This window comes from Manacus candei, unplaced genomic scaffold (assembly GCF_025592945.1).
Source record: "Manacus candei isolate 608988 ecotype Guabito, Panama unplaced genomic scaffold, ASM2559294v1 h1tg000077l, whole genome shotgun sequence".
NCBI lineage: Eukaryota > Metazoa > Chordata > Aves > Passeriformes > Pipridae > Manacus > Manacus candei.
The window spans coordinates 8,369,868-8,395,061 of record NW_026138125.1 but is presented as its reverse complement, the minus strand read 5'-3'; the positions used below and the strand labels follow the sequence as shown (position 1 = coordinate 8,395,061).

At 56.3% G+C, this 25,194-nt stretch overlaps 2 protein-coding genes across 5 annotated transcripts in view; one reads left to right on the top strand and one right to left on the bottom strand.

Annotated features, from left to right (window-relative positions):
* Nucleotides 1-319: 319 nt before the first annotated feature.
* On the bottom strand, nt 320-7,706 carry UPP2 (uridine phosphorylase 2). 4 transcript variants are annotated; one of them, XM_051810212.1, is made up of 7 exons: nt 7,564-7,706; nt 6,855-6,972; nt 5,622-5,777; nt 3,341-3,455; nt 2,131-2,400; nt 1,125-1,271; nt 325-676 (listed from the first exon to the last, which is right to left on the bottom strand). In XM_051810212.1, the coding sequence occupies exons 1-7, from the start codon at nt 7,587-7,589 to the stop codon at nt 519-521; spliced, it is 990 nt and encodes a 329-aa protein (XP_051666172.1). In that variant the 5' UTR covers nt 7,590-7,706; the 3' UTR covers nt 325-518. The 4 variants fall into 4 exon arrangements, with proteins under 4 accessions (XP_051666170.1, XP_051666171.1, XP_051666172.1 ...); XM_051810213.1 differs by having other exon boundaries at nt 327-676; nt 2,131-2,340; XM_051810210.1 differs by lacking the exons at nt 5,622-5,777; nt 6,855-6,972; nt 7,564-7,706 and adding an exon at nt 4,107-4,769 and having other exon boundaries at nt 320-676.
* A 16,956-nt stretch (nt 7,707-24,662) lies between these two features.
* ACVR1 (activin A receptor type 1) overlaps nt 24,663-25,194 on the top strand; it is a 49,565-nt gene continuing 49,033 nt past the window's right edge. Inside the window, exon 1 of the mRNA XM_051810183.1 lies at nt 24,663-24,788. The gene's annotated coding sequence lies outside the window, so the exon portion shown is untranslated. The remainder of the gene's footprint in view (nt 24,789-25,194) is intronic.

The window sequence follows — 25,194 nt, the reverse complement described above, 5'->3', positions numbered from 1 at the left end:
GTCATTCCAGCCGTGTTGGAGGTTGGAGCTGTCCTTGGACATGCACGTGTGTCGGAGCCATTGCAGCCGAGCTGGAGGCCTGCAGCGCCTGCACAGCAGTGTCCGTAGGGTGAGGCCACTCCCCTCGGCTGTGGAGGGCTCTCTGCCGTGGGAGTGTGGCGTGGCCGAGTGTCTTTGCCATTTCCCAGAGCAGGGGCCGTGCTGTGGCCGAGTGTCTTTGCCATTTCCCAGAGCAGGGGCCGTGCTGTGGCTGTCTTTCCCATTTCCCAGAGCAGGGGCCGTGCTGTGGCTGAGTGTCTTTGCCATTTCCCAGAGCAGGGGCTGTGCTGTGGCCAAGTGTCTGCCATTTCCCAGAGCAGGGGCCGTGCTGTGGCCGAGTCTCTTTCCCATTTCCCAGAGCAGGGGCCGTGCTGTGGCCGAGTCTCTTTGCCATTTCCCAGAGCAGGGGCCGTGCTGTGGCCGGCCGTGCCCGTGCCGCGGTCAGTGCACGGTGTGACCCCGCCATGCCCGTGCCGTGGTCAGTGTGTGGGGCCCTTGGGGCCCAGCCCCAGGCGCTGGCGGATGAAGGCGGCAATCAGGCGCTGGGGCCGCTGCTGGTACTCCCACAGCACCTCGTGGGATGCCCGGATCTGGTCCCCCTCCAGCCGGTCCAGGAGCGCCACGCAGACAACGGCGGCTGTGGAATGCACGGAGGGATGGATGGATGGAGCACTGTCACCTCACACCTGACCCCACATTTCACCTCCAGCATGGAGCAGGGTCCTGCCTCCCCGGGGCTCATGGTGAAGGGGCCAGTGTGGCAGGACCCCGGGGAGCTGCTGGCCACGGCTCTGCTCTGCATCCACCCTCCGCTCACCCGGGCTCTGCTCCAGCAAACCCTGGGGGTGGCTGCACCAGCATGGCCAGGATGTGTTTGTAGGGCCAGGAGAAGTGGGGGGGGATTAAGGTTTGGTTTGTCCAATGTGTTCTCAGGCCTTGGGTTTTATTGAGCTACAAAGTTTGTTTTGGTGTCCTTTTCTAGTTCAAATTGTTAGGAATGTGTGTTTGGCCTTCTGGCACCAAACAGAACCCTTAGAGGGGGGTTAAGTGGGATGCAGGGAGGAGATAGAATTGGCAGGACTCACCTTTGAGACCACACAGCCCACACAGGGCAGCGAATGCTGTGGACTCCATTTCAATGTTCCTTACACCAGCGTCATAAGCTCTTCTCAAGTACTCCAACTTTTTTTCACTGGAAAAGGAGCACAGTGCACTGTCTAATCTCCCCTGACCTGGGAAGGAAGCAGAGAAGTGTCACTGTAGGGCCTGGGCAGGGTCACAGGCACAGGGCATAGGTGCAAACAGAAAGTCCAACAGTGCCCACGTTCTGTTGGAGGCCCACGAAGTTTTCCTTTGAGTAGCTGTTAACTCCTATTCCCCTCGATGTTGAAGCCAGCACGACACATCTCTGTGCAGGGGGGAGAATGATGCAGGTTTCACCACAGGTAAAGGGCCAAGTCAGCCCACAGGTGTGAAGTGCAGGGGATGTTGTGCTCTGTGGGGACAAGCCATCCCCACTCCTGAGGTCAGTGGTGCACCTCAGCTGTGAAGGTAAATGCTTACCTGCAGCTGGGCTAACCTGGGATAGCACTTCAGTTTACTGCTCTTCCTACTTTAATCCTCTCAAAGGGCTTTTTGTTTAAATAAAACATGGCCTTGAGCAATACACAGATGGCTGCATCTGCAAGCAGATCTAAGGATTTATAAATAGCGCTCAGATTATTAATTCTTCATTTATTACATTTCATCTACTCTGCGACCAGCATTTAGTTTTGCAGAGGAAAGGGTTCTAGAGGAACCAAAGTTTGTTTACGTAAATCTGACAGGCAGCCTGACATTTTCCTGGAGTTGGTAGTTCTGAAGTGACAATCTTGCTGTAGGCAACAGTGCAGTGGCAAACTCAGCAAGGTGCCAACAGAGGTACTGTGTGTTCTGAGGGTGCCCCTGCTCTGCCTGGGCCCTCACACATCAGGCGGGTCCGTTCCTGCCACCCTCCTGGGGCTTGGGGCCAGTGGATAGTTCTGTCCAGGTAAGAATGCAAAGACTTGGTGTTATGCTTGGGGCAGGAAGGACAGGCCAAGGTGGTTTTACCTTCGTAGAAGTCATAGGTGCACATGGTATGGCCGATGAGTGTGGGAAAGTCTGCAATCTCCCTGCTGCAGGCAAGCAGTTCCTCTGCCAGGTCCTTGTCCAGCTCGGTGCTCCGCAGCACCACGTCCCCCAGCACCACCTGCTCGAAGCGCGGCTGGAACGAGGAGTCCACGGCCGTGTCCGTGATCACAACAGAGCCGGCCTCGATCCCTGGGCACAGGGAAACTGAGGCTAAACCAGAGCTCGTAGCACCTGTGACCTGCTGCCAAACTCCACCGTGACAGGAGAATATCAATACAGCTGCGTGGGACTGTGGGGCTATTCTTTTTGGTGAGTAAAGCAGATGTCAGAGAATAATTAAAATTCACGCAGTAGCACAGATGTACAAGTAAAATGTACAGAATCAGCACAAGATGAGTGATTGCAAGAGTGTGCTGAGGGACAGGGTTTTAACTGCTTCTGGCTTGCAGAGATCATGTCCCTCCACCAGCTTGTGCAGGCATGAGCTGCAACACTCCTCTGGCCAGAGATCACAGATTTATTTGGGTTAGAAAAGCCATCTAAGATCATGAGGTACAACTGTTCCCCAGCACTGCCAAGGCCACCTCTAACCCATGTCCCCAAGTGCCACATCCATGTGGCTTTTAAATCCCTCCAGGGATGGGGACTCCACCACTGCCCTGGGCAGCTGTGCTAGGGCTAGACAGCCCTTTGGAGAATGAAATTTTTCCCTAATATCCAACTTAAACCTCCCTGGCACAAATTGAGGCCACCTCCTTTTGTCCTGTCCCTTGTTCTCTGGGAGCACAGCTTGACCTCCCCCCTGGCTGCACCCTCCTGCCAGGGAGTTGGAGAGAGTGAGAGGGTCAGCCCCAAGCCTCCTTTTCTCTCCAGCTCCCTCAGCCACTTCTGGTGCTCCAGCCCCTTCTCCAGCTCCATTCCCTTCTCTGGACACACTCTAGCCCCTCAATATCTTTTTTGTCTTGAGGGCCCAGAACTGATCCCAGCATTGGAGGTGCCTCAGCAGTGCCAGCACAAGGGAACGGTCACTGCCCTGCTCCTATTGCCACACCAGTGCTGGCACAAGCCAGGATACCACGGATATTTGGAGACCTGACAAAATGCTAAAGCTCAGAACCGCATGACCTATTGCTGGAATTTTTTTTTGATAAAGCTGTTTTGCTCTGAAGGAAGACCACAAATCGCTTACCTAAGCCTCCCGAAGTACCGATGCGGATAATAGTGACGTCCCGGCATTTTGCATGGTGCAGCAGTTTGATCAGCTCATGAAGCATGATGGAAATGGAAGGGATGCCCATCCCATGCTGTTGGAAGGAGAGAAAAGAGAAATGTCAGTGCCTGTGAGGCTGCGGCGGGGGACAGGTACGTGACTGCCACAAACTCAGGGTTACGCTGTGGCCTTTTCCCCTGGTGATTGCAACAGCGATTTTTTTGAGGGGGAAGAGACATCTCAGGGTCTTTGTAGACTGTCAGGGTGAAGTGCCTAACCCTGTTCCTCTCCCCTTGATGATTTAAAGGCTCTTCTCATCAGTAGAGAAGGTGTTCATCCCTGGAGACCCTGTGCAGGCGCACAAACGGTGCCTCTCCTTCAAGACAGGTCTCCACAAACATGTCCTAACAGCTGAATGCTCCAAGACCTTCCCCTTGCGCTGCTGTCCTTATGCCATGTGCTGGCTCAGTTCTGTCATGTCTTGCTTGTGCTCTGGGAGTGGTGAATTTCAGCGAGGACGACCAGAGCCTCCACTTCTCCAGGTGCCTTCCAGCCTGTCCTCGCCCCACACCAGAGCATCTCCGCCACATTGCTGGGCACCAAGGATGACAGGAGGGTTCGTGTCCCTCAGTAAGGACAGGTTTCAGGGTCAGGCATTTGCTGCGTGCCTTGCAGGCCACCTGTCCTGCTTCCTGCCCTGCCCTTCTGTCCCCTGCCCTGGTGTCCCTCTGTCCCCAGCACTTGCCTGGCTGCCAGCTCCCCACTGCTGACACTGGCCAGTTCCCATCTTCCACGGAGAGTGCTGCCCTGCTCCCATCTCTGCTGCTGCTCCCCAGGGCTGGCAGATGTTCTGCAGGTCTGGAGCTGCTTCTGCCCAGCCCTCCCTCACTTGGTCATCTCTTTTCTGCTCTGTTGCTAGACTGATGTCCTTTCCTCAGCTTAACCTTTAAGAACAAAAGGTGTTTGATGCCATGGGGTTTGCTTTTTTCCCTGGAAAATGCCACACATTTTGTAGGTTTTGCTATCATGTTAAAAAACCTGAAGGAAGCACACATGGAAGCTCCATTAATTAACTTATGCAGCCAGTATTTGTGTTGTTTTATCTCCTTTCTGTTGGCTGTGAGAGCAGTGCTCTGTTCTCCTTGTATCATGTTTTAAATATGAAACCTTTTTGCGTGTTGTTATTCTGGAACATCAGCCTGGGTTATTTGCCAATGCCTAAAAAATTTATTTTCATTGTAAATATTCAGAGCAGGAATCTGTGTTCCTGCCCCTGTATGTTTGAGCTCAGTTGTGTTTCTAAGCAACTTGCAGAAATGTGATGTTGGCAGCTGCTCCACACGATGCATCTCGGGGCGGCCGGAGCTCTGCCCTATGTCCCCTTGCAGGGACGGGCCGAGGGCTCTGCCCTGGCCAAAGATGGTGCTGGTGCACAGCCTTGAGCTCAGCAAGGGTTTGCTTCTGGCTGTGTCACCGCTGCTGCCAGGCTGAGGAACAGCAAATCTCGTGGGGATTCTTCCCTTTGGATCTGACCAGATTGATTCCCTCAGGCTTTCCCCTTGGTCAGGATTGGTTTGGTTTTGTCAGAGGGACCAAACGTGAGTGCTGTCGTGTGAGTGACTCCATCTCCTGTGAGTCACATTTCAGACTAATCTTGTGCCTGAAGAAATGACAGCAGGACTCTCCCAAACACAGCCTGTGTTTGCTTTTCCCTTTGTGCAGTGCCAAAAATCCTGCTCTGAAAGAGTAACTAATAATAAAGCAGGATTTTATTTTAGAGCTTGTGTCAATGTAATGCTCCCAGCAACGTCATGGTTCATGGATGGTGGGAAGTGGTCTTTGCCTCTTAAACTGCCAGACCCAAGCTGAGCAGAATGTGTGTGTCTGTTAATACGGCACTTTCCAAACGGAGCCTGCAGGGTGCCGAGGAATGTGATTCAAACAGAAGCAGCTTTGCCACGGCTGAGAGGTTGCACTGGTGGTAATGGCTGAACACTGAAAAGGGGGGAAAAATCTGCCAGTGAGCCTTGGGGGAAGCGGAGGCGTGGGAGGGACAGGTCCTGTCCCCGTGGCCGGAGCAGACAGGACCCCGCTGTCCGGCTGCCCTGAGCCCCGCGGTGCGGCCCCGAGGGGAGCGGCACAGAACTGACGCTGATGGAGATCAGCAGAGAACTGACGGCGATGGAGAGCGGCACAGAACTGACGCTGATGGAGATCAGCAGAGAACTGACGGCGATGGAGAGCGGCACAGAACTCACGCTGACGGAGAGCCGGGCCCCGCCCGGTACATGGCGCAGCGGTCCGACCCCGCGCAGATGTCCGGCAGCTCCTCCCCGGCGCCCGCCAGGCCCAGCTCCCGCTGCACGAACTGCGCGAACGCCCTCATCCTGTTGGGGCTGCCGCCCACGCAGACAAACTGGAAATAAAATAGCAATATGTTGCTACTTCTGAGCTAAAACGGGTAGCAAGAGTCAGGCTGAATGTGGCCGTGGAGGCTGCGCCAGACGCGTCTTCCCGGAGAAAGCAGCGGGATGCTGCTCCCCCGCCAGCCGTCAAGGGACATCGGAACCACTGAGGGTCCCAAAACCAGGGGTTAACACGAAACCCAGGCTGTCACTCCATCAGGGTGGTGACTATGCTGGGTCCAGGCAGCCGTAGAGCTGCATGAACTTGGGTATCAGTCCCAGGCAAGAAAATCTCAAATAACTCAGCAAATTTAGGCTGTTAGTGTCCCCACTGACAGCATAGCAAACCCAGATGTTGGAGGAGCTTCTCGCTGAATTTATTCTATGGACAGTGCCGACTGCAACGACTGAGCACTGCTGATGGCACAGAGACCGTAAAGTCAGGGAGGAAAAAGGACAAATTTTACATATTAAAGGAAAAAACGGTCCTTGAAGGTAGGAGGGGGTTGAGCATTTGGCTTCAAGGGCAGCAAGGCTGCAAGGCTGCTGATCCTGCTGCCAGGGTGCAGGACAGCAGAAGCCCACGGGAGCAGGGCTGTGCTGAGACTGTGCCAGGCTGCTCCAGCCCTGGGCACTGCAGCTCTTCCCCTGCACCGCTGGAGAAAGGCTCCGGTTTGAAATGGAAGTGGATGCCATCGTGACAGGCTTTTGACAGCATGTCTCAGACAAAAATAATACATCCTCCTCCCCTTGTCTCCAGTAGATGATGATCAAATGCTTGGGACAAATGCTTCCTCCGTCTGTCCTCCAATGTGGGGCCAATATAAAATCAGGTTTTATGGAGCTACAGGTTTCTAAAAGGGTAATTTTCTGTTGGGATTTCTGCCCAAAACAAGCAAGGACAAACAGCCTCCCTGCCCAGGCTGCCCTGGGTGGCTGAGTCCCCTTGTTGTGCAGCCAGCCCCCGTCCTGGAAGGAGCATCGGCAGCGGTGGGGCCTTGGCATGGGTCAGCAGGGCCACGGGACATGGGACTGGAGAGCCTGTGGAGGGGGGAAACTGCTGCCTCACTTTTGCACCTGCTCTTTACCTTGATGTCCCCAAACATTGCTGGCAGGTTGTGTGTCTTCGTTCCCAAGTCCAAGTGGTACAGGATGTCCTCCTCCATCGAGTCCAAGTGGGGGTTTTTAATGTGGACAAACCCACCCCTGTGGGGAGACAGGGAGGAGATGGGTTGGGGTGCTGGGTAGTGCCCACAGGGATGGGAATGGGCAGGACAGGGCAGCCTGGGGAACCTGTGAGGGTACACACAGCCCTGATGTCATGGGGGTGGGACAGAAAAGCCACCTCTTTGTGGCATCTGGGGCAGCTGCCTTTCTGCTTCAGGCAGCCTCTTTGACACCTCTGTTATAGCTATGTATTTGGCAAAAAATGTTTCTTGGTATTTATCAATTTTGTCAATGGCAATTTTAGCTCTTTCCCTCACAGAGGTCTGCCAGCAATATCCAGGGGCAATGTGCTGTGCTGTTCTGTATATGTGACAGCTTATTAAGCTCTTAGCAAATCAAGGTTTCACACTTGTATTGTCCTAAATAACTGCCTGGTAGGATGGGTGCAAGTTAAATCCAGACTTTGCAGGCAGCAGGAGGCTGGTTTGCTGTCCCTTCCCGCCTGCTGTAAGAGATGGGAAAAAACTAAATAACAATGCAGGTAGGTTTTATAAATGAGGCTTAAACAAAACCCAAAGAACATTTTTCTTGTCTGATTAAAACAAATTCAAACGTTCCCCTGTTACTCACCCTGAGTAACCTGTTGTTTCAGTCATAGTGGCTCTACCAGAGTCAGCTGAAAGTGATCCCCTGCTGAAAAGGTAAGGAAACCACCCCCTGTGTCCTCAGCCCTCGGGGTTTGGAGCTCAGAAGAGGTTTCAGGGGGCTCTGCAGGGCCTTAAATACCTCCTGTGCTTTGTGTGGCTCCCCAGGTCAGCAGTGGCCTGTCCCCTTCGCCCGGTCTCCGCGGCCCCTCGGGTGCCAAGGCTCCTCCCCGACGGGCTCTTTGGGCCAGTGCGTCACCAGTGGCCTCGACTGGCGGTGCTGGGGCCGGTGACCTGCTGGCCCCGGGGCCGGTGACCTGCTGGCCCCGGGGCAGGGACTGTGTGCCCTCCGGCCGGCAGGGCGGACACATGTGCACCCCGGGGTGACAGGGTTTGTCTGAGCTGGCTGTCACTGTGCTCCCACCCTCAGCGGTGCCCCTCTGGGCCCTGGGGACCAAGGGGCACTGGTGCCCTGGACACCACTGGTGCCCCAGACACCACTGCCAGCCGAGCTGTTCTCTGGCCCCAGTCGGTGCAAATCCAAACTTCCCTGCATTTTGGGGTGCACAAAGACAGAGTTTGGGCCGTAGCCAACATCCAGCCCAGCTCAGAACAGCTCCTGACTTCACTCTAAGCAGTGCCCAGCCAGCAGTGTTTGCTCTCGCTGTCCCCACGGCCCCATTGCAGCCCAGGAGCCCGTCAGGACGGTGTGTGGTCAGGGGTGCTGGGTCAGCCTTGCTCCAGATCAGGGGGAGCCAGAGTGCTCCCGGGGCTGTGAGAGGGCTGTGGTGCTCCCTCGGGAGCGGGAGGAGACTGGAGATACTGGTCCTGCTGCCTGTCCCAATGACAGATATGGCACTGGAAGATATTTTAGGCAGTGGCGGGAGGGGCAGAATCTGGCATTTGCTGTTGGCCTCTGGGGATGGTAGGTGGAAACTCTGGTTAATTAGATAAGTGCTAGGTAATTAATTACTGGGTGAAAGTACATCCTGTGGGGCTTGCTTGCACCTGGCATCCAGGCAGTAACACAGCCCTACTTCACTAGTGGGGCAGGGAAGGAAATTGCTGTAACTGAGGCAGCCTTTTGCCAGGCAAATGCCCATTTTGCTTGGCAAATACCCATCTAAACCCCTTAAATTGCAAAACCCCATATAAAAGTAAATAAATATTGCAAACCAGTGGCCCAGGAACATGTAAATTGGGTACCTTGCCCAAGACAGGGTCAGGATGGCTCCGAGGAAAGGAGGGAGCAGAGCCTTTAGGGATATTTCAGGCTGGCTGGAGATGTACCAAAGGCAGGCTGGAAGGATTTCTCTGCTCTGATGAAATTCTCCCTCCCCGGATGCTGTTCACATATGCCTGCCAAAGATGACTTATTACTGACGCTCCACAGCACTCCTGAAGAATACAGGTCTGGAGACTCTTTTCCCTTTCAGAGAGCACCAGACCGCACACAAAATCTCACTTGAGGCTGCGCACACCTTCCTCCTGCCGAAGTCACCCTGTTTGCTGTGGTTTTCTGCAGAAGGCTCCATGTTTCAGGCACATGGTGGTTCGTGCCGTGGCCTTCCCCAGGTCTGTACAGTCGTGTCCAGTGGGCATTCCCTGGTTTGGGAACATGGCAGAAGGTTTGCTGCTGTTTGCCAGCAGCGGCAGGGAACGCTCTGGGGAAGGGGAGTTCACGTTGAGGCTTCCCATGGGTTCTCCTCCTTCTCTGGGCTTGTTTGGTGGAGGAACATGAGGTTCCCCTGCCCCATGCCTGCCTCCAGGAGCCCTGGCTCCCGATGGGAATGTGTTCCCACAGAGCACAGGGCCGGAGGCAGCTCTGGTTGCTGCCGTGCCCTTGCCACGAGCCACAAGCCACACATCCCATGTTCCCACTGCCCACACAGTGGGGCTGGGCTGGGGCTGGGCAGCCACCCAGCACTCACTGAGAAGCTGATTTGGCACACAGGGTCATGTTACTGTTGCTGGTGTGTGTGTGAAGGAGAGGGAACAGCTCATGTGATGAGCCCAGATCAGACCGTGGGATGAGGGAGCACAGCAATCACCTGCTTGGCAAAGGGAGCGCGGCTGACAGGGAAGGAATGGCACAAGTCCTCACCCTGCTCCACTGTTTTGCAGTGGCTCCAACATTGACTGGCAGTTCACAGCCCCGGGGGGTTCAGAGGAGCAGGACCTTGGTCTCGCTCTGCCACAGCAGCGTCTTGGCCCTGTGAAGAGCGGGCTCTGCAGCAGGCTGAGCCCAGTCACAGCACTCTGCATCCCCAAGGACATGGCTGGGGGCAGGGCTTTGGTCAGGGAACAAGGATTCTGTGCTGGAGGGAAAGGCGGGATTTGTCAGAATGATGGATGGGTGGGTAGACAGATGGACAGACAGCTGGACATGTGAGTGACCCTGTGGCAGGGAGGGAGTGAGTACAGCCCTGTGCCAGCACTCCCAGGAGTGGAGGTGGCTGCTGGGGCTGGTAAAGGCAATGTTTCCATGTGTTCCTTCGTGGTGGAGTATTTCTGGCCACACCTGGCAAGGTTCAAATCATCCCACGATAAAACATTTTCCTGGAGCACATATACAACTTCTTAAGGTAAATATTTCCTTATGAACTAAACAGTGTTCCAACACAGCCAGGGGCCATCGGGACATCCCTGCCCCACCACAGCCTCTGCCCCCAGTGTGCTCAGTCCCAGGCACGAATTTCCCTTGTGCCCTGCCTGGGGCAAAGGGGAGAGATTTTGGAGGGTGGTCCTGCTGAGTGAGCAAGGACAGAATCCCCTGGAGCCACAGCTCTGTCTGGAATGGCAGGCTGAGAACTGGTGTGTAAGCAATGTTCCTGCAGTGATTGTCCCTGCTGTGCCCAAGGTAAAAGGAACAAGCGTGTTCTGTTTAAGTAAACACGATTGCACCAAGAGAAATGGTTGGATTGTGCTTTTGGCTTCCCAGAACTGATGGCAAGGAGAAGGGACAGCAGCTGCCACAGCCGTGCAGGTTTTGGGGCCTGTCTGGCCAGTACAAAAAGTCCCTCACGTTTGGTTCCCTCCTTGGTGGTTATTTTTCTCATGGTTGTTCTCCTTTGGAATGGCTTTCAGTGTATCCCAGACTGAAGTGTGGCTGTTCTCCTACCTCATGCTTGCCATGGCAGAGGAATAAAATGGAGTGGAATAATAGAAAAGAATATAATAGATGTATAGATTAGAATAATGGAATAGAATAGGATAGGATAGAGTACTAAAATAAATTACTTTCAGTTGAAAGGGACCTGCTGTGCTCGTCAAGCCCAACCACCTGCCTGTCTCCCTTCCTCAAGGCAGAGTGGGGAGGTGGGGATGGTGAGAAGCAGAGAGCACTGCCCCGAGTGAGTGTTTGTTTGTGCCTGATTCAGAGCTAAATCCATCCTCTGCGAGTGCCAGGCAGTGGAGCTGTTAGCATATGTGCTGGAGGATGACAAATAAAGCCCGAGGAAGGCTACGGCACAGGAACATACGGCAGTGTAGACAGGCTCTCGGCAAGGGAGGAGCTGGGGAGAGCCAGCACTCCCGCGCCCATCCGACACCTCTCGTCATGTTAAGAGCTATTTTAGAGCAGACAGGCATGGCAGCCTGTGCACCACAGGAAGCTCCCACCGGCTGCGTCCTGCCAGGGCTGTGCAGCCTCTGCTCCCAACAAGCCCCAGCAGCTCCTTCTCCACTTAGCTTGTCTCTGCCTTCCTTCCGCGGTGCTGCTGCTGCAGCTCCCCGGAGCTGCTGATGGATGAGATATTTCATCAGCCTGGAGCGCAGCCCTGTCTCTGTCGAAGGCCAGCAGCCCCTTGGGGGCTCGGGCTGGGCAGGAGGGACAGGTTCTGCCCGTAGTAGGAGTGAGCTCCTGCACCACCACCCCGGCAACTCACGTGAGCCTCTGCTCACCCCAGCAGTTCTGCAGAGAGCTGATGAACATTCACAGTGCAAGGGATGTCTGGTGCATTCCTCTAGTGATGATTCCTGGCAGTCGGAGTAAGGGAGCAGCAGAAGCACCGGGGAGTGTTTTACCTGACAGCAGCAAGGCCCCGTGCCAGCAGCACGGAGCTTTCCCCCTCCCCTTCCCAACCCTGTTCTGTGAAGCCAGAACAGCAAACACGGGGGGCAAAATGTGCATTTTTATCAGCTGTTCGCTCTGGCTCCATGTTTTGCCTTGTTTATTGTGGGTATAAAGCTGCTCCTGATGTCAGGAGCAGCCAGTAAAACACTCTCCGGAGGAACCAGGCTCCACAAACCCTCGGGGCACGCGAGTAACGGCAGCTTGTCAAGACATGTTTCCCCCGAGGTGAAGTACTGCCACAAACCCATTTATTTCAGGCAGAAATCAGCTGCCTGACGTGTGTCGCTATTCAAGGAGCCGTTGATCCGCCAGTCCCGTGTGGCTGCGCCGGAGGGGCTGGGAGCGCTGCTGGGAGCGCTACTGGGAGCGCTGCCGCTCGGCTGCGGGAATGTTCCTCGGAGTTGTGGACAGGGCTGAGTCGCTTTTCCCTCTGTCCCCTCTGTAGCCTTGCTCACAGCGTGTGAGATTCACCGTGGGGCGGGCAGGAGACCGGCCCTCCCTGCCCGGGTGCTGTCGGGGCCCCGCGCGGGCTGTGCCCACGCTCTGGGTGTCCTGGGCTGCCCGGGAGGTGCGGGCACAAGGGAGGCAGCCACGCACACCTGCCCACGCAGGTTCAGGGAGCACCAGGCTGGTCCCCCCACACCTGGGGAAAAGGGCTACAGTTGGGTTTAAATCTGCCAGTTTCTGGCTGGGATCGGTGCTGGTTTGCTGCAGGTTTGCTGCAGGAGCACAGGCCCTGCCCCGGCTCTGCCCGGCTCCACCGCTGTGTCACTGCTGCCCACGGAGCCCGTCCTGGACAGCCTCTTCCCCGGCCCCGCTCGGATCTGCCTCAGCAGCAAACGCTGCTTTTGGCATCTTGCTTTTCCCAAGGCCGAGTTCCTTTCATGCCTCCAGGCGGGGTGAATTGAAATGAGAAGGAAGATGAACAATGGGGCAGTTTGGCAACAGGGACCCCTCGCCCAGTCTACGGTGGGTTCACCCTTTCCCTCTTCGTGCTGGTTTTTGTTCCCTTCACCCTGTGGGGACGGGGATGCCGACCCAGCTCTTACACCACGGGGATGGCATTGCCAGCAGGTTCTTGGCTCGCTCCATCCCTCTGCAGCCAGCAGCAGCCCCTTCCCGTGGGCTGCCCGCCTCCTGCGCAGCCACCAGTCCTCCCCACCAGTCCTCCCCTCCTCCCCATTCCCTGGTTTTCTGCCGGGAGCACCCGGAGAGGCTGGCGCGGGTGCCCAGTTTGCCGGGAGGAGCAGGGCAGTGGCCGTCCCTCCCCGTGCAGCCCGGCTGCGCTGGGAGCAGCCACGGGCTCGGCGGTGCTCCCCGGCTCGTGGCACCCACAAACGAGCCCCTCTCTGCTCGCTCCCTCCCTGCCCGGCGCTTCCCTGCTCTCCAGGCTCGGGATCCAGATGGTGCCTGGCTTTTTCTTTCTTTTTTCTTTCTTTTTTTTTTTTCTTTTCTTTTTTTGTTTACATGGATATTTTTATCCTTTCGTCCTTCAGTCTCTGGGCTTGTGGGTACCTGTTGCAGCCGCCGGTGCCTGCGGGTGCCGGCAGGAGGGAGCGCTGGGAGGAGGTTTCGGCAGTAAGGCCGATGACGCAGGGCACAGTTCACAAACCACGCTGCTCGTCAGCCTCAGTCAGGGCTCAGAAACAGGACGAGGAACAATTTCTCTTCAAGCAGCGTCTGGGGGTTTGGGTGGCCGTGCCCCAGCCCTGTGCCCCCCAAAAGCTGCCCCCCTGCTGATGGGGTGCCCGTGGCTGGTGCAGGGCTGGAGTGGGGGATAAGCTGGTCCTTGGCCCGGCAGCGGGGGGGGGTGGGGTGGTGGTCAGCAGTACCTGCTGCATCACTCCATGTGCTGGATTTGTCAGGATCTGAGTTCCCTCAGCATGGCTGTTGGGACGGTTCCCTGCACTCTGTGGGGGATTAGGGGCTTCCAGCAACGACGGACTTACACTGGCTCCACTGTTTCAAAATGAAGCATCCAGACACTACCTTATCCAACTTTATTGAGAAGGAAATGGGTAAAGGGAATAAATGCTGGTTCTAGAGGAGTGCTGCTGGTGCTAGCTCTGCATTTCAGTGCCCTGTGGACACATATGTAGGACCATGGCAAGACCATCCCCTCCTTTGCTCCCTTTTCCCTGCACCCAGATCCACCAAACAGGCTTGAAGTAGGTTTGGGTTTTTTTCTTTCTTTTTCAAACAGTTTCTTTCCTTTTCCCTGTATTTAGCACATTTTCTGATCCCAGGACTTTTCTCCTTCTCCTCCAGGGGGGTTGGAGAGGGAGGGTTTGTCCTGCAGGCCTTCCTGACCTGCTCTCCTGTTCCACTGCTGTGGGAGCCCAAGCCTCCATGCACTGGGCCAGCCCTGGGCAGGCAGAGACCATGGAGCTGGAACCAGGTGGGAGAAGCATGAGGGGGGTTAAAAATTATTACATTAAAATCAAAGTGGTTTCTTGCAACCTTCAGGACATATCCCTGCCTAACTCTGAGGACCAAGGACCTTGGTGATGCAAGTAAGGGATCTGGCAGCTCCACGGCTTCACCAGGGTTTTTAAGGTTTAAAACCACCAAATGTTGCCAAGGCTTTCTGAAGTCTTGTGGTCAATGAAGGCAGGAACACAGAAAGGCACCAGCTAAGGCTGGAGGCTGGAAGGGAGCAGGAATAAATGGTGATGTGTCCTCAAGGGTGCCCATGACCCCATGAGCTGATTTTGGAAAATGCAGGTGAAGGGGAAGTGGTCAGGTGTGCACACCTTGGGGAAGGGCTGGGTGGGATGGGGCTGCTGGCTGTGCTGCAGAGGAGATACTCAGGAGGAACAGCCCTGTACCAGGCCCTGTTTCCAGGATGAGGGGTTGTGTTGGTGCCCAGTGGGCTCTGTGCAGTCAGAGCAGTGTGGTACCAAGGGCATGAGGTGGCAGGACAGCCCTGCTCCTTCCTTACCCTGCAAAAAGGGCTCAGAAGGTCACTTCATTGCTGTACCTCTTCTCCATGAGCCCCAATTGACTACAGATGGGAGTCCATGGGCCAGATGATCCATAAGACCCCTCCTAATCTCCCGGGTGTCTCTGATGGCTGCGGATCAGAGGCACTGCTCATGCCAGGGCGGGGGATCTCTGGCCTTAGGCATCTCTGGAGCTGTGCGAGGTGTGGGACTGAAGAGCTTCAGCCACCCCAGAATGCACAACCACTCCCTGCGTCAGCAGAGCTGGGACTGGTCTGCACCGTGTGCGAGAAGATATTCTGCAATACCTTAATTGTGATTTAAATTACAGGCCCAGAGCATTAAGCTCCATCAGATAAAGCACAGGGCAGATCTGCTGGAGCACATAAACCTCTGCCCATCTGCAGCGGGACGTGCAGGGCCACACGGCGGGGGCTGCCGGGGGTGGGCAGGGGTCCCCTGCGGCTCCCGGGACGCTGCCGGGGCTGGGAGGCTCCGAGCGATGTCCGTGTGTCCCAGAGCCGGGCACTCGGAGCAGGGGCAGCTGCTGTCACCCCATCCCTCCCGCGCAGCCCCAGCGCCGACCGCGGCAGCAATTCCTGCTGTGCCCGACCGCGAGCGCCCAGGGAAAAGCGATCGCTAACGAGGGAATTAATGACGGATTCTGCATCCTGTCTGCCAGGAGTTAATGTTCAGAAGAATATTTTCAGGTGCCTTTCAGCGTCTCCGGCACGAGGCTGGAAGGAAGGAGACAGGTGCCACCTTGTGTGGAAACGTTTCTCCATGCAGGGCACAGACAGAATTCATTTCCCTTTTTTTTTTTTTTTTTTGGTGACGTCGTTGCTAACTCCTCCCTGTCGGGAGGACTCGGCCAGCCCTTCCTCAGCCCCTGCCAGCTGTTTAAAGCCGCGGCAGCACGGAACCCTCAGAGACCTGCCGGAGAACGCGGCTTGCTCGGTTACAGCAACCTGAAACCCCGACTGACAGCAGGGGCTGCCGGTGGATGAGAGGCTGGACACGATTTGGAAACATGCACTGGGACCCAGAAACCACCCCCGTGCCCTGGGCTGATCCCACAGCGTGGGCAGCAGGGAGGGGGGGATCCTGCCCCTCTGCCCCCTCAGGTGAGACCCTCCTGCAGAGCTGCCCCAGCCCTGGGAACAGCAGCACAAGGACGTGGAGCTGCTGGAGAAAGTCCAGAGGAGGCCACGGAGCTGCTCCCAGAGCTGGAGCCCCTCTGCTCTGAAGCCAGGCTGGGAGAGCTGGGAGGGTTTAGCTGGACAAGAGAAGGCTCCAGGGAGAGCTGAGAGCCCCTTCCAGAGCCCAAAGGGGCTCCAAGAAAGATGGGGACAAACTTTTTAGCAGGGCCTTTTGTGATAGAACAAGGGGTGATGGATTTCAAAATAAAAGATTAGAGATTTAGAGTAGATATTAGGGAGAAATTCTTGGCTGTGAGGGTGGTGAGGCCCTGGCACAGGTTGCCCAGAGAAACTGGGGCTGCCCCATCCCTGGAAGTGTTCAAGGTTACACAGTGCTTTGTTGCTGCTTCCCATCCCCTTGCCCAGCTCCTCCTGTGCTCTGGAGCTGAGCTCTGGCAGCAGCACTGGGTTCAGGGCCACAGCACATCCCAGCCTTGGTTTATCCTGTGCACAGGAGTTGTGCTCCCAGGAGGGACCCTGCAGACTGACAGCCAGACAGATCACTTGGGCTCACCCAGGGAGTCGGGCTGTGCCCTCAGCCACGCCAGTCACAGAAGAGCTGAAGAAATGTGGGCCCTCCCAAAGTGCTTTATTTAAGTACGATGGTGTCTCACGGCACACACTGGCTGTGCTGTGCTGTCTGCCCTCTGACACACTACTGGGTTATTTCTGTCACCTCCACTGGTGACAGACACTCTCCCTCTCCCTTTCCAGCTGTCCAGAAGCATCACAATGAGCACTGTTTGGCTCTGTCCTGAGTCAAACGATGAATCACATGTCTTCCCTGCTCCAGCCACTTAATAAGCTAGTGGAGAGGAAAGTAAATGTGATTCCTGGCTTTATGAGAATCCTTGGATGAGAACTGTCCTCACCACAGCTGCTACTCCCTCAGCCTGTCCTCCCTATGAGCCGCTCAGGCCCTGGCCCTCGCTGCTCTAACCCCACCCCCTGTGCTTTGGAGGCATCAGTCCTGCTCTCTGCTGGCAGATATCATACAAAGATGACCCAGTCCTTGCATCCAGCACCTCCTCTCCCTCCTAGGTCCAGATGGAAAAGCATGGGTCAAGGCTGCTCCAAAGTAGTTGACAGTTTTCCAGCTCAGAGCCCAGCTCCACCTCCAAGCAGAAGGAACCTGTCACAGAGAGGTGCAGGTGACAAGACCCTCCTCAGCCCATGGTGAGGTGGGGATTCCTAACAGAGATGAGTGGGAAAAGAGGACACTGGTGGCTGAGATGGCTGCTGGCCCCTGCCTTGCTCCTGCAGAGGTGAGGGCTCCCTCAATTCAACCCCAGGGAGAGAGATCTGGAGACTGGTTCATAAATATGCAGGCTTAAAAAAATGTGGGTTTTTTTCTGTGTTGTCTGACTGAGCCTTTGTGATTTGCATTTTGAGCTGCTTGCTGTGATCCTAAGGAGCAGAAGCCTCTCTTGTTCTGCACAGCCCTTGAGGTGTTTAGTGTATCCGGGACCTGTGGCTTTGGGATGACCCCAAAGCACCAGGGCCAGGTGGTGAATGGTGGCCAGGAGCCACTGCTGTCCCTCTCCCCCTGCACCCCGGTGCAGACTGACCAAACCAGCTCTCTGAGCACCGAGGTTACTGTAGCCAAGGGCAAAACAGGATTGGGATGAAAACGCTCTTTGGTAACAGCTGATGTTGCTTTAGGCTTTTTCAAAAGCCAGGAACAACTTTATTAGATGGCTGTGGGGCTGAGTCTTTCTGCTTCCCTGGGTGCTTTTGCTCCACTCACGCCCAGAGGTGGGAGCATTCCCGGGCAGCCCAGTACTGTGGGATCCATGGACAGCCTGGCACTGTGGGCCCCCTGGGCTGCCTGGCACTGCGAGCTGCACGAAGGGGGCAAGGGACAGGGGCCACGTGCAGCTCCACGTGGGCAGAGTGGGCTCTGTTTCCAGGCAATTTTGTGGACTGATTGCAGTGGCAACAGTGGGAGCATCCAAACACACGCCCTGGCACAGGCAGGTCTGGATCAGGCACTTTGAAGCACCTTCTCTCTGCCTGTGTGTGGTTGTGGCACGCTGGTGACTGTGGCTTGTCCTTCTGCTCCCTCCTCTCCTCCGCTGCACGGGCCAGTTTGACAAACCCTGCCCTACCCCCGTGTGCCGGCACTCTCTGGGTGCAGCCGGCCCGGGAGCCCACCCGGGGCTCCCCCGAGGGCCGTTCTGGTGCTCCCTGGCTGCCCCCGGAGCTCCCGCTCAGGCGGGCACGGCCCCCGCCCCTGGCACGGCCCGACAGCAGCCCAGGGAAGGGCTGGGGAGCCTGCAGCTGGGCCTGGCAACGGGACACGGACAACATGTGTTACAAGCCCTACAACTTAAATATTTTGCTGCTATAAATGTTAGCAATGAGAGCTCTCGTTACATTTAAATGCCAGATGACAGAAGCAGAGGCCAAAAAAAGCTCCTTCCCAGCCAAGCGGCAGGAGAGGGAATGACTGCGCCAGTGGGGCCGGTGGGATGCAGGGCTGGCACAGGGGACAGAACTTCCATGAGCAGGGCACTGAGCAGGGTGCTGAGTGGGGCATGGAGCAGGGTGCTGTGCATGGCACTGGCTGGGGCACTGGGTGGGGCACCAGCACCTGCCTTTGGTGTTTGGAATGGAGATGACCTCGCTGGCCTTTGGTGTTTGGAATGGAGATGACCTTGCTGGCCTTTCCACCCCAAACCCCCCCACACAGCCAGGCTCCCGTGACTGAGAGTTCCCACAGGCTGAACCTTGGCCCACGAGGGCTCCCCCCCAAGCTGGGGAGCAGTTTCCATAGTTTATATTTCGACATAATTTCAATAAATTCCAGTTGGCTGTTCCTGAATAACACCCGGAGCTGCACAGCCATGTGAAGGGAATCTTTGCAATTAGAGAACTTGAGCACTTTTTGGTGGGTGTTCTGGTGAAACAAAGCACTGCATGTGATGGGCTTGGAAAGCACAGGACTAATTACCAGAGCTATTTTAAAAAATGGCATGAAAATGAGTTATGCTGCTAAAGCTCAGATGCAAGAACACGGTCTGCTTAATTTAATAATACTGTGTGATTTGTGTGAAACTGAACTGGTAGCAATTATAGGTTATTGTTAATTACTGGGAGCTGGGTTCTCCTCTCTGTGCTCATGCAGAATCACACCTGGCTCCCTGATGCCCCAACGTCCGTGGGGTTTGCGATGCAAAGGGGTGCAGGATGTGAGGACCTGAACAAGGAGATCATGGAATGTGCTTGGGGTGAGCTCTCCAGAACCCACGGGACAGGAGGCGAGTCCCCGCTGTGCTCCCAGCCCCAGAGTGTCCCGGGCAGCCCGTGGGAGCTGTGCAGGCAGCGGAGCTGTTGGGACGGGCACCGCCGGCTGCCCCGGCAGCCCCAGCGCGGCTCCGGCCGTGACTCAGGTGCTGACTCACGGACGCCTGATGAGATCTGTGCACTCCCAGGCACACCGGTCACAGCTAAACATTCAAACAAGCTCTTTAATTTCAAACCCGAGTGCTTCCCGGGGTTTTCTCAGCAGCTGTGCTCAGACCAGTGCTGACTGTACACTGGGAGGGGGTGGTGATGAAACGTTGCTACGTTGCAACAGCCAGATTTGCTTATTTGCATACATATATACAGAGATATATATTTAGAAATTTCCCCAAGGCAAAAGAAAATAATTCCCGACAAGCAGCAGCTTGGAAGGTCACCTGGATTATTATTTCTGTACCACAGCTCACCTCGAGCACATAAGCAAAGACATCTTTATGTCCCGATGTTAATAATGCTAAAGAGTTAAAAACCTCAGCAGCACTGAAGGCAATTATCAGGTTGGCTTTGTCAGGCACAGCCTTGTTTCATATACTGTAACTAAACTACAATTTATTGTGTATTTTAGAAGGAGTAACAGTGCTAGTTTGTGGGTTTTTGCTGTTGGGCTCTGTCCAGCCCTGGGGCCATCCCCCCTCAGTGCTTGGCCTGGCCAGGCCCCCCAGCCCTGCCCATCCCCTCCAGTGGGACAGGACAGCACTCAATGCCCTGCACAGATGGAAAAGACATGGGAGTCTAAAGGGAGATGGTTCTACCAAGTGAGGTGACTGGGCTGGGGTCCTGCAGCTCCTCAGTCTTACAGAAATTTTCTCTATGGCATCTTTTAGCTGTGTGAGCTGTTCCTACACTCCAAGAACATTGTGAAGTGGTCTGGCTTGAAATCCCAGCTGCTCCAGAGAGGCAGAATTTATGAAGTACCAAGGCAGTTCAGGTTACCATGGAAATAGCTTCAAAACAGAGAAGCCTGATTTTGCTGTCCTCACTGTCTTGGGAGGGTTTCTATGTGGAAGGATGACAGGGCAAACCTGCCCCACAGCTCAAGGTGTGCTCTGCATGTGTTATGTTCTGGGGCCCACAGACTTCTGAAGAGTGTGGCATTTGCATAACATTAATGGTTTTTTTCTGATGTCTGTGCATGACAATTTGAGCCCATAGTGCTCCTTTCACATGGACATACCATTATTACACCTGATTAACGCAAACATTACCTGGGAAGAAGTTCCAGACTGTGTCGTGTCATGGAAAGAGCCACATGAGGTTCTCTGCCAGGAACTACAAGAGTCTAAAATTTAATCATACTCTGCACCTTGTAGAGCTGTGCAAAGTCAACTGTGTATGAATACCCTTATCAAATCCATCCCACCTTTCCTTGGAGGACAAGCCAGGAGCTGTCCTGCCCTCCCTGTGCCAGCCTGGCACCTGGGGCACAGAGACAGCCCTGTGATCCTCCCCAGATCTCTGTCGGTGGCAGAACCAGTGCTCCTGACTCTGAGACAGCACTGCCAGCCACTAACCCAAACACCTTGTCATGATATCCCTCTCAGACTCCAGCCCTGGTTTTCTCCCCACATAACATTATTACAGATAAAATTCTATTTACAGCTGGAATTTCCTGGCAACACTCACGATACTGATAGAAAAGATAACTGAAAAATCCCTGCACCTGTTGGAAAGCAAATTTATTTGTAAAGATGCTTATGATGACAAACAAGAAGGATAGAAAAATAGCCCTGTTTACAGATTATGCTGAGATTACTTCAGTAACCTAATTCTTCCCTCTCCTTCACCATTAATTAGAAATCAGCAGCATCTAAACTGATGTGATCCAGTTACAGGAGGCTGTGGGCTGGAGCTGACAAGACCTAATTCCAGTTCCCAGCACTGGTTCCTCCCGTGGCTGTGAACGAGCACTTAGCAACAGCTGTCCCTTGGTGAGCCATGCGTGGGTTACTCAATGACAGGTTCCAAAATTCATGTTCTTCTACCAGACATGAAGTAGGAACTTTTCCATGCAAAGTGCTTCTAACCCCTGTGGCTCCTCCTGTCTCCTGGGAGCCCCACAGCCTGCCATTAGTGAGGGGTGGCTCCTGCAGTGTCCCCCGTGGTTGTGAGCTCTAATAACCGTGTGGGATACGACTGTCAGAAGTGCTTTAGGCTGCAAATAAGCAGGTGGGTGTTCAGAAGTGTTGGCTGCCAGCACCACCTGTGGAGCCTTAAGGGAAGCTTGGCACTTCTGGAAACGTAGCTGTTTGGCTAGATTCTGAAAAACCCTATTAGATACCTAACCTTTAGACTTCTCTTTTGGAAAATGGTCCTTGTTAGAGCTGTATTTTCTCCCAAGGAACACCTACACATGAGCAACTTGAATGTCACATTCAGCTACTTGGCAGTACACTATGGAAAATCACTGGCCTTGTGCTGTTGAGCCAAATGTAGAACTATTTGTGTTTTTAAGGGAATTAGTATTCTTTTCTCTGTTTAAAACATTCCTATTACTCATAGTGAGTCAAATCCTGGCCCCATTTGGAGAGTGGTGCATAAATGGGCTGTATGTACAAAGGAGCTTCGGCAGGAGCACTTCCCAAACTCTCCATGCACCTGCCTTTTCCCAAGGGAACTGATGTTCACGTCCCACCCCGGCACCACGGCTGGGATTGCTCCCCATGCTGGCCCAGCCTGAGTCATGCTGTGTCTCCATGTCTTCTGTTCCTGCCCTCTGAGTCCCTCTCCTCCTGTCTCACAGATGCTCATGTCACTGCTTGGGAAGCACTGCACACGTGGAGGGAAAGCACGACCACGTCCCTTGTCCCACACGAGCAGTGAGGGAGGGCACAGTGTGCCTCTGCTCCAGCCTGAGGCAGAATCCCAGAACCAATTAGGTTGGAAAAGCCCTCCTAGACCATGGAGTGCCCCCTGTGCTCGATGCCCCCCTTGTCCCCCAGCCCAGAGCACTGAGTGCCACGGCCAGCCCTTCCTTGGACACCTCCAGGGCTGGGCACTCCAAACCTCCCTGAGCAGCCCCTGCCAATGTCTAAGGGACACTGGAGGGTCTCTCCTCCCTGTGCCTCCATGGCTGCAGGCGGTGGGCCGGGCTCGTCGCTCTCACAGGAACACGGCCCGAGGCTGATCCTCGTGCACAGCCTTGGTGTCCAGGGCTGGAGGGAGCCTGTGCTGCCCACAGGGACAGGAGGGAGCCTGTGCTGCCCACAGGGACAGGAGGGAGCCTGTGCTGCCCACAGGGACAGGAGGGAGCCTGTGCTGCCCACAGGGACAGGAGGGAGCCTGTGCTGCCCACAGGGACAGGCCGTGGGCTGTGAGAGCCTGGAAAGGGTCCGTGTCCGTGCGCAGCAGAGCTGTGTCTGGGGGGCTCCCCGGGAACACAAACACGGCCCAGCATGTGCAGGACAAGGCTCTGGGACCACGAGGGCAGCCCCACACTGATCCCAGAGGGATGTGACAGCTGACAGAGCAGTGTCACCCAGCTGAAGCTGCTGGGGTGGTGGGATTCTCCCTCCCTGCTGCCTCCTGAGGCTCTGCCATCCCACCACTGCCTTGGGGAAATGCAGAGCAGTGCAGGGGTGCACAGCCTGAATGCCAGGAACGGTCAGAAGGTATGTGGAGCACCAGGTCAATAATATTTGGGAATTTCTGATGTACTTGGTCTGCTCAGGATTGTTCAACCTTGTTTAAAATGTAGGATTCCATGTCCTTCATTTATCATATCACAGTGTAAGCACTCTGTTAATAGTAATTAGATGCAACTGTTCTGGAAAGCCACTGTATTTTCCCCTTTAGGAAGAAACCTGTGCCTTTCCAGGAACCTCAGTGACGTTTTCTTAGGGCAGCTGGCACAGGGACATGGTTCCACCCAAACCAGTCAGACTGAAGGTGTTTGCATCATGGTGACCTTAATGTACCCCAAAGCTTAATGTACTCATGGTCCCTAATCCAATTCTTGTTGATGACACTGAAAGAAAGTAGGTTTAGATTAGATATTAGGAATTAGATTAGATACTGGGGAGAAATTTTTCCCTATGAGGGTGTGGAGACCCTGGCACAGGTTGCCCAGAGAAGCTGTGGCTGCCCCTGGATCCCTGGAAGTGTCCAAGGCCAGGTTGGACGGGGCTTGGAACAACCTGGGCTGCTGGAAAGTGTCCCTGCCCATGGCAGGGGGTGGAATGAGATGGGCTTTGAGGTTCCTTCCAACCCAAACCAGTCTGGTATCATTCTATGACATGGAGTATGATTGAAGTACCATGGTTGAAAGAATACATGATTTTGGGAAATTCATTCAGGGGTTAAACTGCAAGAGGAATGAAGTTACCTTCAACCTTAAAAATTATGACATGACACTAACTAGTTTATGAGTAATTCAGTGTGAAAATTGGAGTCAGATTATTTTTTTAGAAAGTGAGACACATCAGTCTTGTACCAGGATATTTGCAGTCTGGCTCAGCCCTGTGAGGCACATCTGGAGTGCTTTGTCCAGCTCTGGCTCCTCAGGACAGGAGGGACCTGGAGCTGCTGGAGCAGGCCCAGGGGAGGCTGCGGAGATGCTGAAGGGATGGAGCAGCTCTGGGAGCAGCAAAGGCTGAGGGAGCTGGGGCTGTTCAGCCTCCAGAGCAGAGCCTGAGAGGGGCCCTCCCCAGGGTGTGTCAGGGGCTGCAGGGAGGGGGCAGAGGATGGCCCAGGCTCTGCTGGGGGTCCCAGCAATGGCACGGGAGGAACGGGCAGGAACTGATGCCCAGGAAGTTCACCTGGACAGGAGGAAGAACTTCTTTGCTGGGCAGTGACCCAGCACTGAACAGGCTGCCCAGACAGGGTGCGGAGTCTCCTCACTGGGGATATCCCAGAACGGTCTGGACGCAATCCTGTGCCACGTGCTCTGGGATGGCCCTGCCTGAGCAGGGAGGTGGCACCCGATGGGACACTGCGGTCCCCTCCAGCCTGATCCATCCAGGGATTCTGGCTGTAGTCCCCCGGTGGGTTCGGCCGCCTCGTTCCCCGTGGTGGGATGGGATTCAGTGCCGCGCACCCGACCCATCCCCGTGCCCCGCAGTGCCCCCGCAGTGCCCCCGCAGTCCCCGTCCCCCCGCAGTGCCCCCGCAGTGCCCGTGCCCCGCAGTGCCCCCGCAGTGCCCCCACAGTCCCCGTCCCCCCGCAGTCCCCGTGCCCCGCAGTGCCCCCGCAGTGCCCGTGCCCCGCAGTGCCCGTGCCCCGCAGTGCCCGTGCCCCGCAGTGCCCCCGCAGTGCCCCCACAGTCCCCGTGCCCCGCAGTGCCCGTGCCCCGCAGTGCCCCCGCAGTGCCCCCACAGTCCCCGTGCCCCGCAGTCCCCGTCCCCCCGCAGTGCCCCCGCAGTGCCCCGCAGTGCCCCGCAGTCCCCGTCCCCCCGCAGTGCCCCGCAGTCCCCGTCCCCCCGCAGTGCCCCCGCAGTGCCCCGCAGTGCCCCCGCAGTGCCCCGCAGTGCCCGTCCCCCGCAGTGCCCCCACAGTCCCCGTGCCCCGCAGTGCCGCGGCTGTCCCGCAGGGGGCGGTGTCGGGGGCGGCCGCCCGGAAGTGACGCGGGGCCGTTGCCGGTCGGGCGGCCCCGCCCGCGCTCCTTTGTCAGCGGAGCCGCCGCGGCCGCCCCATGGCCCCGCCGGCCTGAGCGGGACCGGCCGCGCTCCGCCCGCCCGGCCCCGCCGCCTCCCAGGTGAGTGCCGGCCCCGAGCGGGCCGGGCCCGCCGCGCTGCCCCCGCCGGCCGCAGCGGGAGCGGCTCCGCGGCGGTGCCGCCGCCCCGGGAGGGTCGGTCCCGGCCCCGCCGGTCGGTGCCGCCCCGGGGTCTCTCCGGAGGGTGTCCCGCGGTGCCCGTGCCCGGGGGGCACACGGGGCGCACACGGAGCCCCGGCCCGGGGTCACCGCGGGAGCCGCAGCCCCGGGGCTCTCCCGTTCCCCTCCCGTTCCATTGTGCTGCTCGGCCGGGGCGCAGCTCGGTCCTCGTCCCGGGGCTGCCCTGGGCCGGCCCACCCGGGGCGGTGGGAGCGGGGCGGGTGGCGGGGGCTGCCCGTGTCAGTGCGGCGCGTCCGTGCCTGGGGAGGGAGGGGAAGGGACGGGCCAA

Bases quoted from the DNA above. Each gene is read 5' to 3' on its own strand.
- UPP2 (XM_051810212.1), bottom strand. From the start codon at position 7,589: ATGACTGAAACAACAGGTTACTCAGG. The intron at 6,973-7,563 runs GTGAGTAACAGG...GTCTCCCCACAG, and splicing joins GAAACAACAGGTTACTCAGG to GGGTGGGTTTGTCCACATTA. The intron at 2,401-3,340 runs GTAAGCGATTTG...GTCACGGTGGAG, and splicing joins CGGTACTTCGGGAGGCTTAG to TTTGGCAGCAGGTCACAGGT.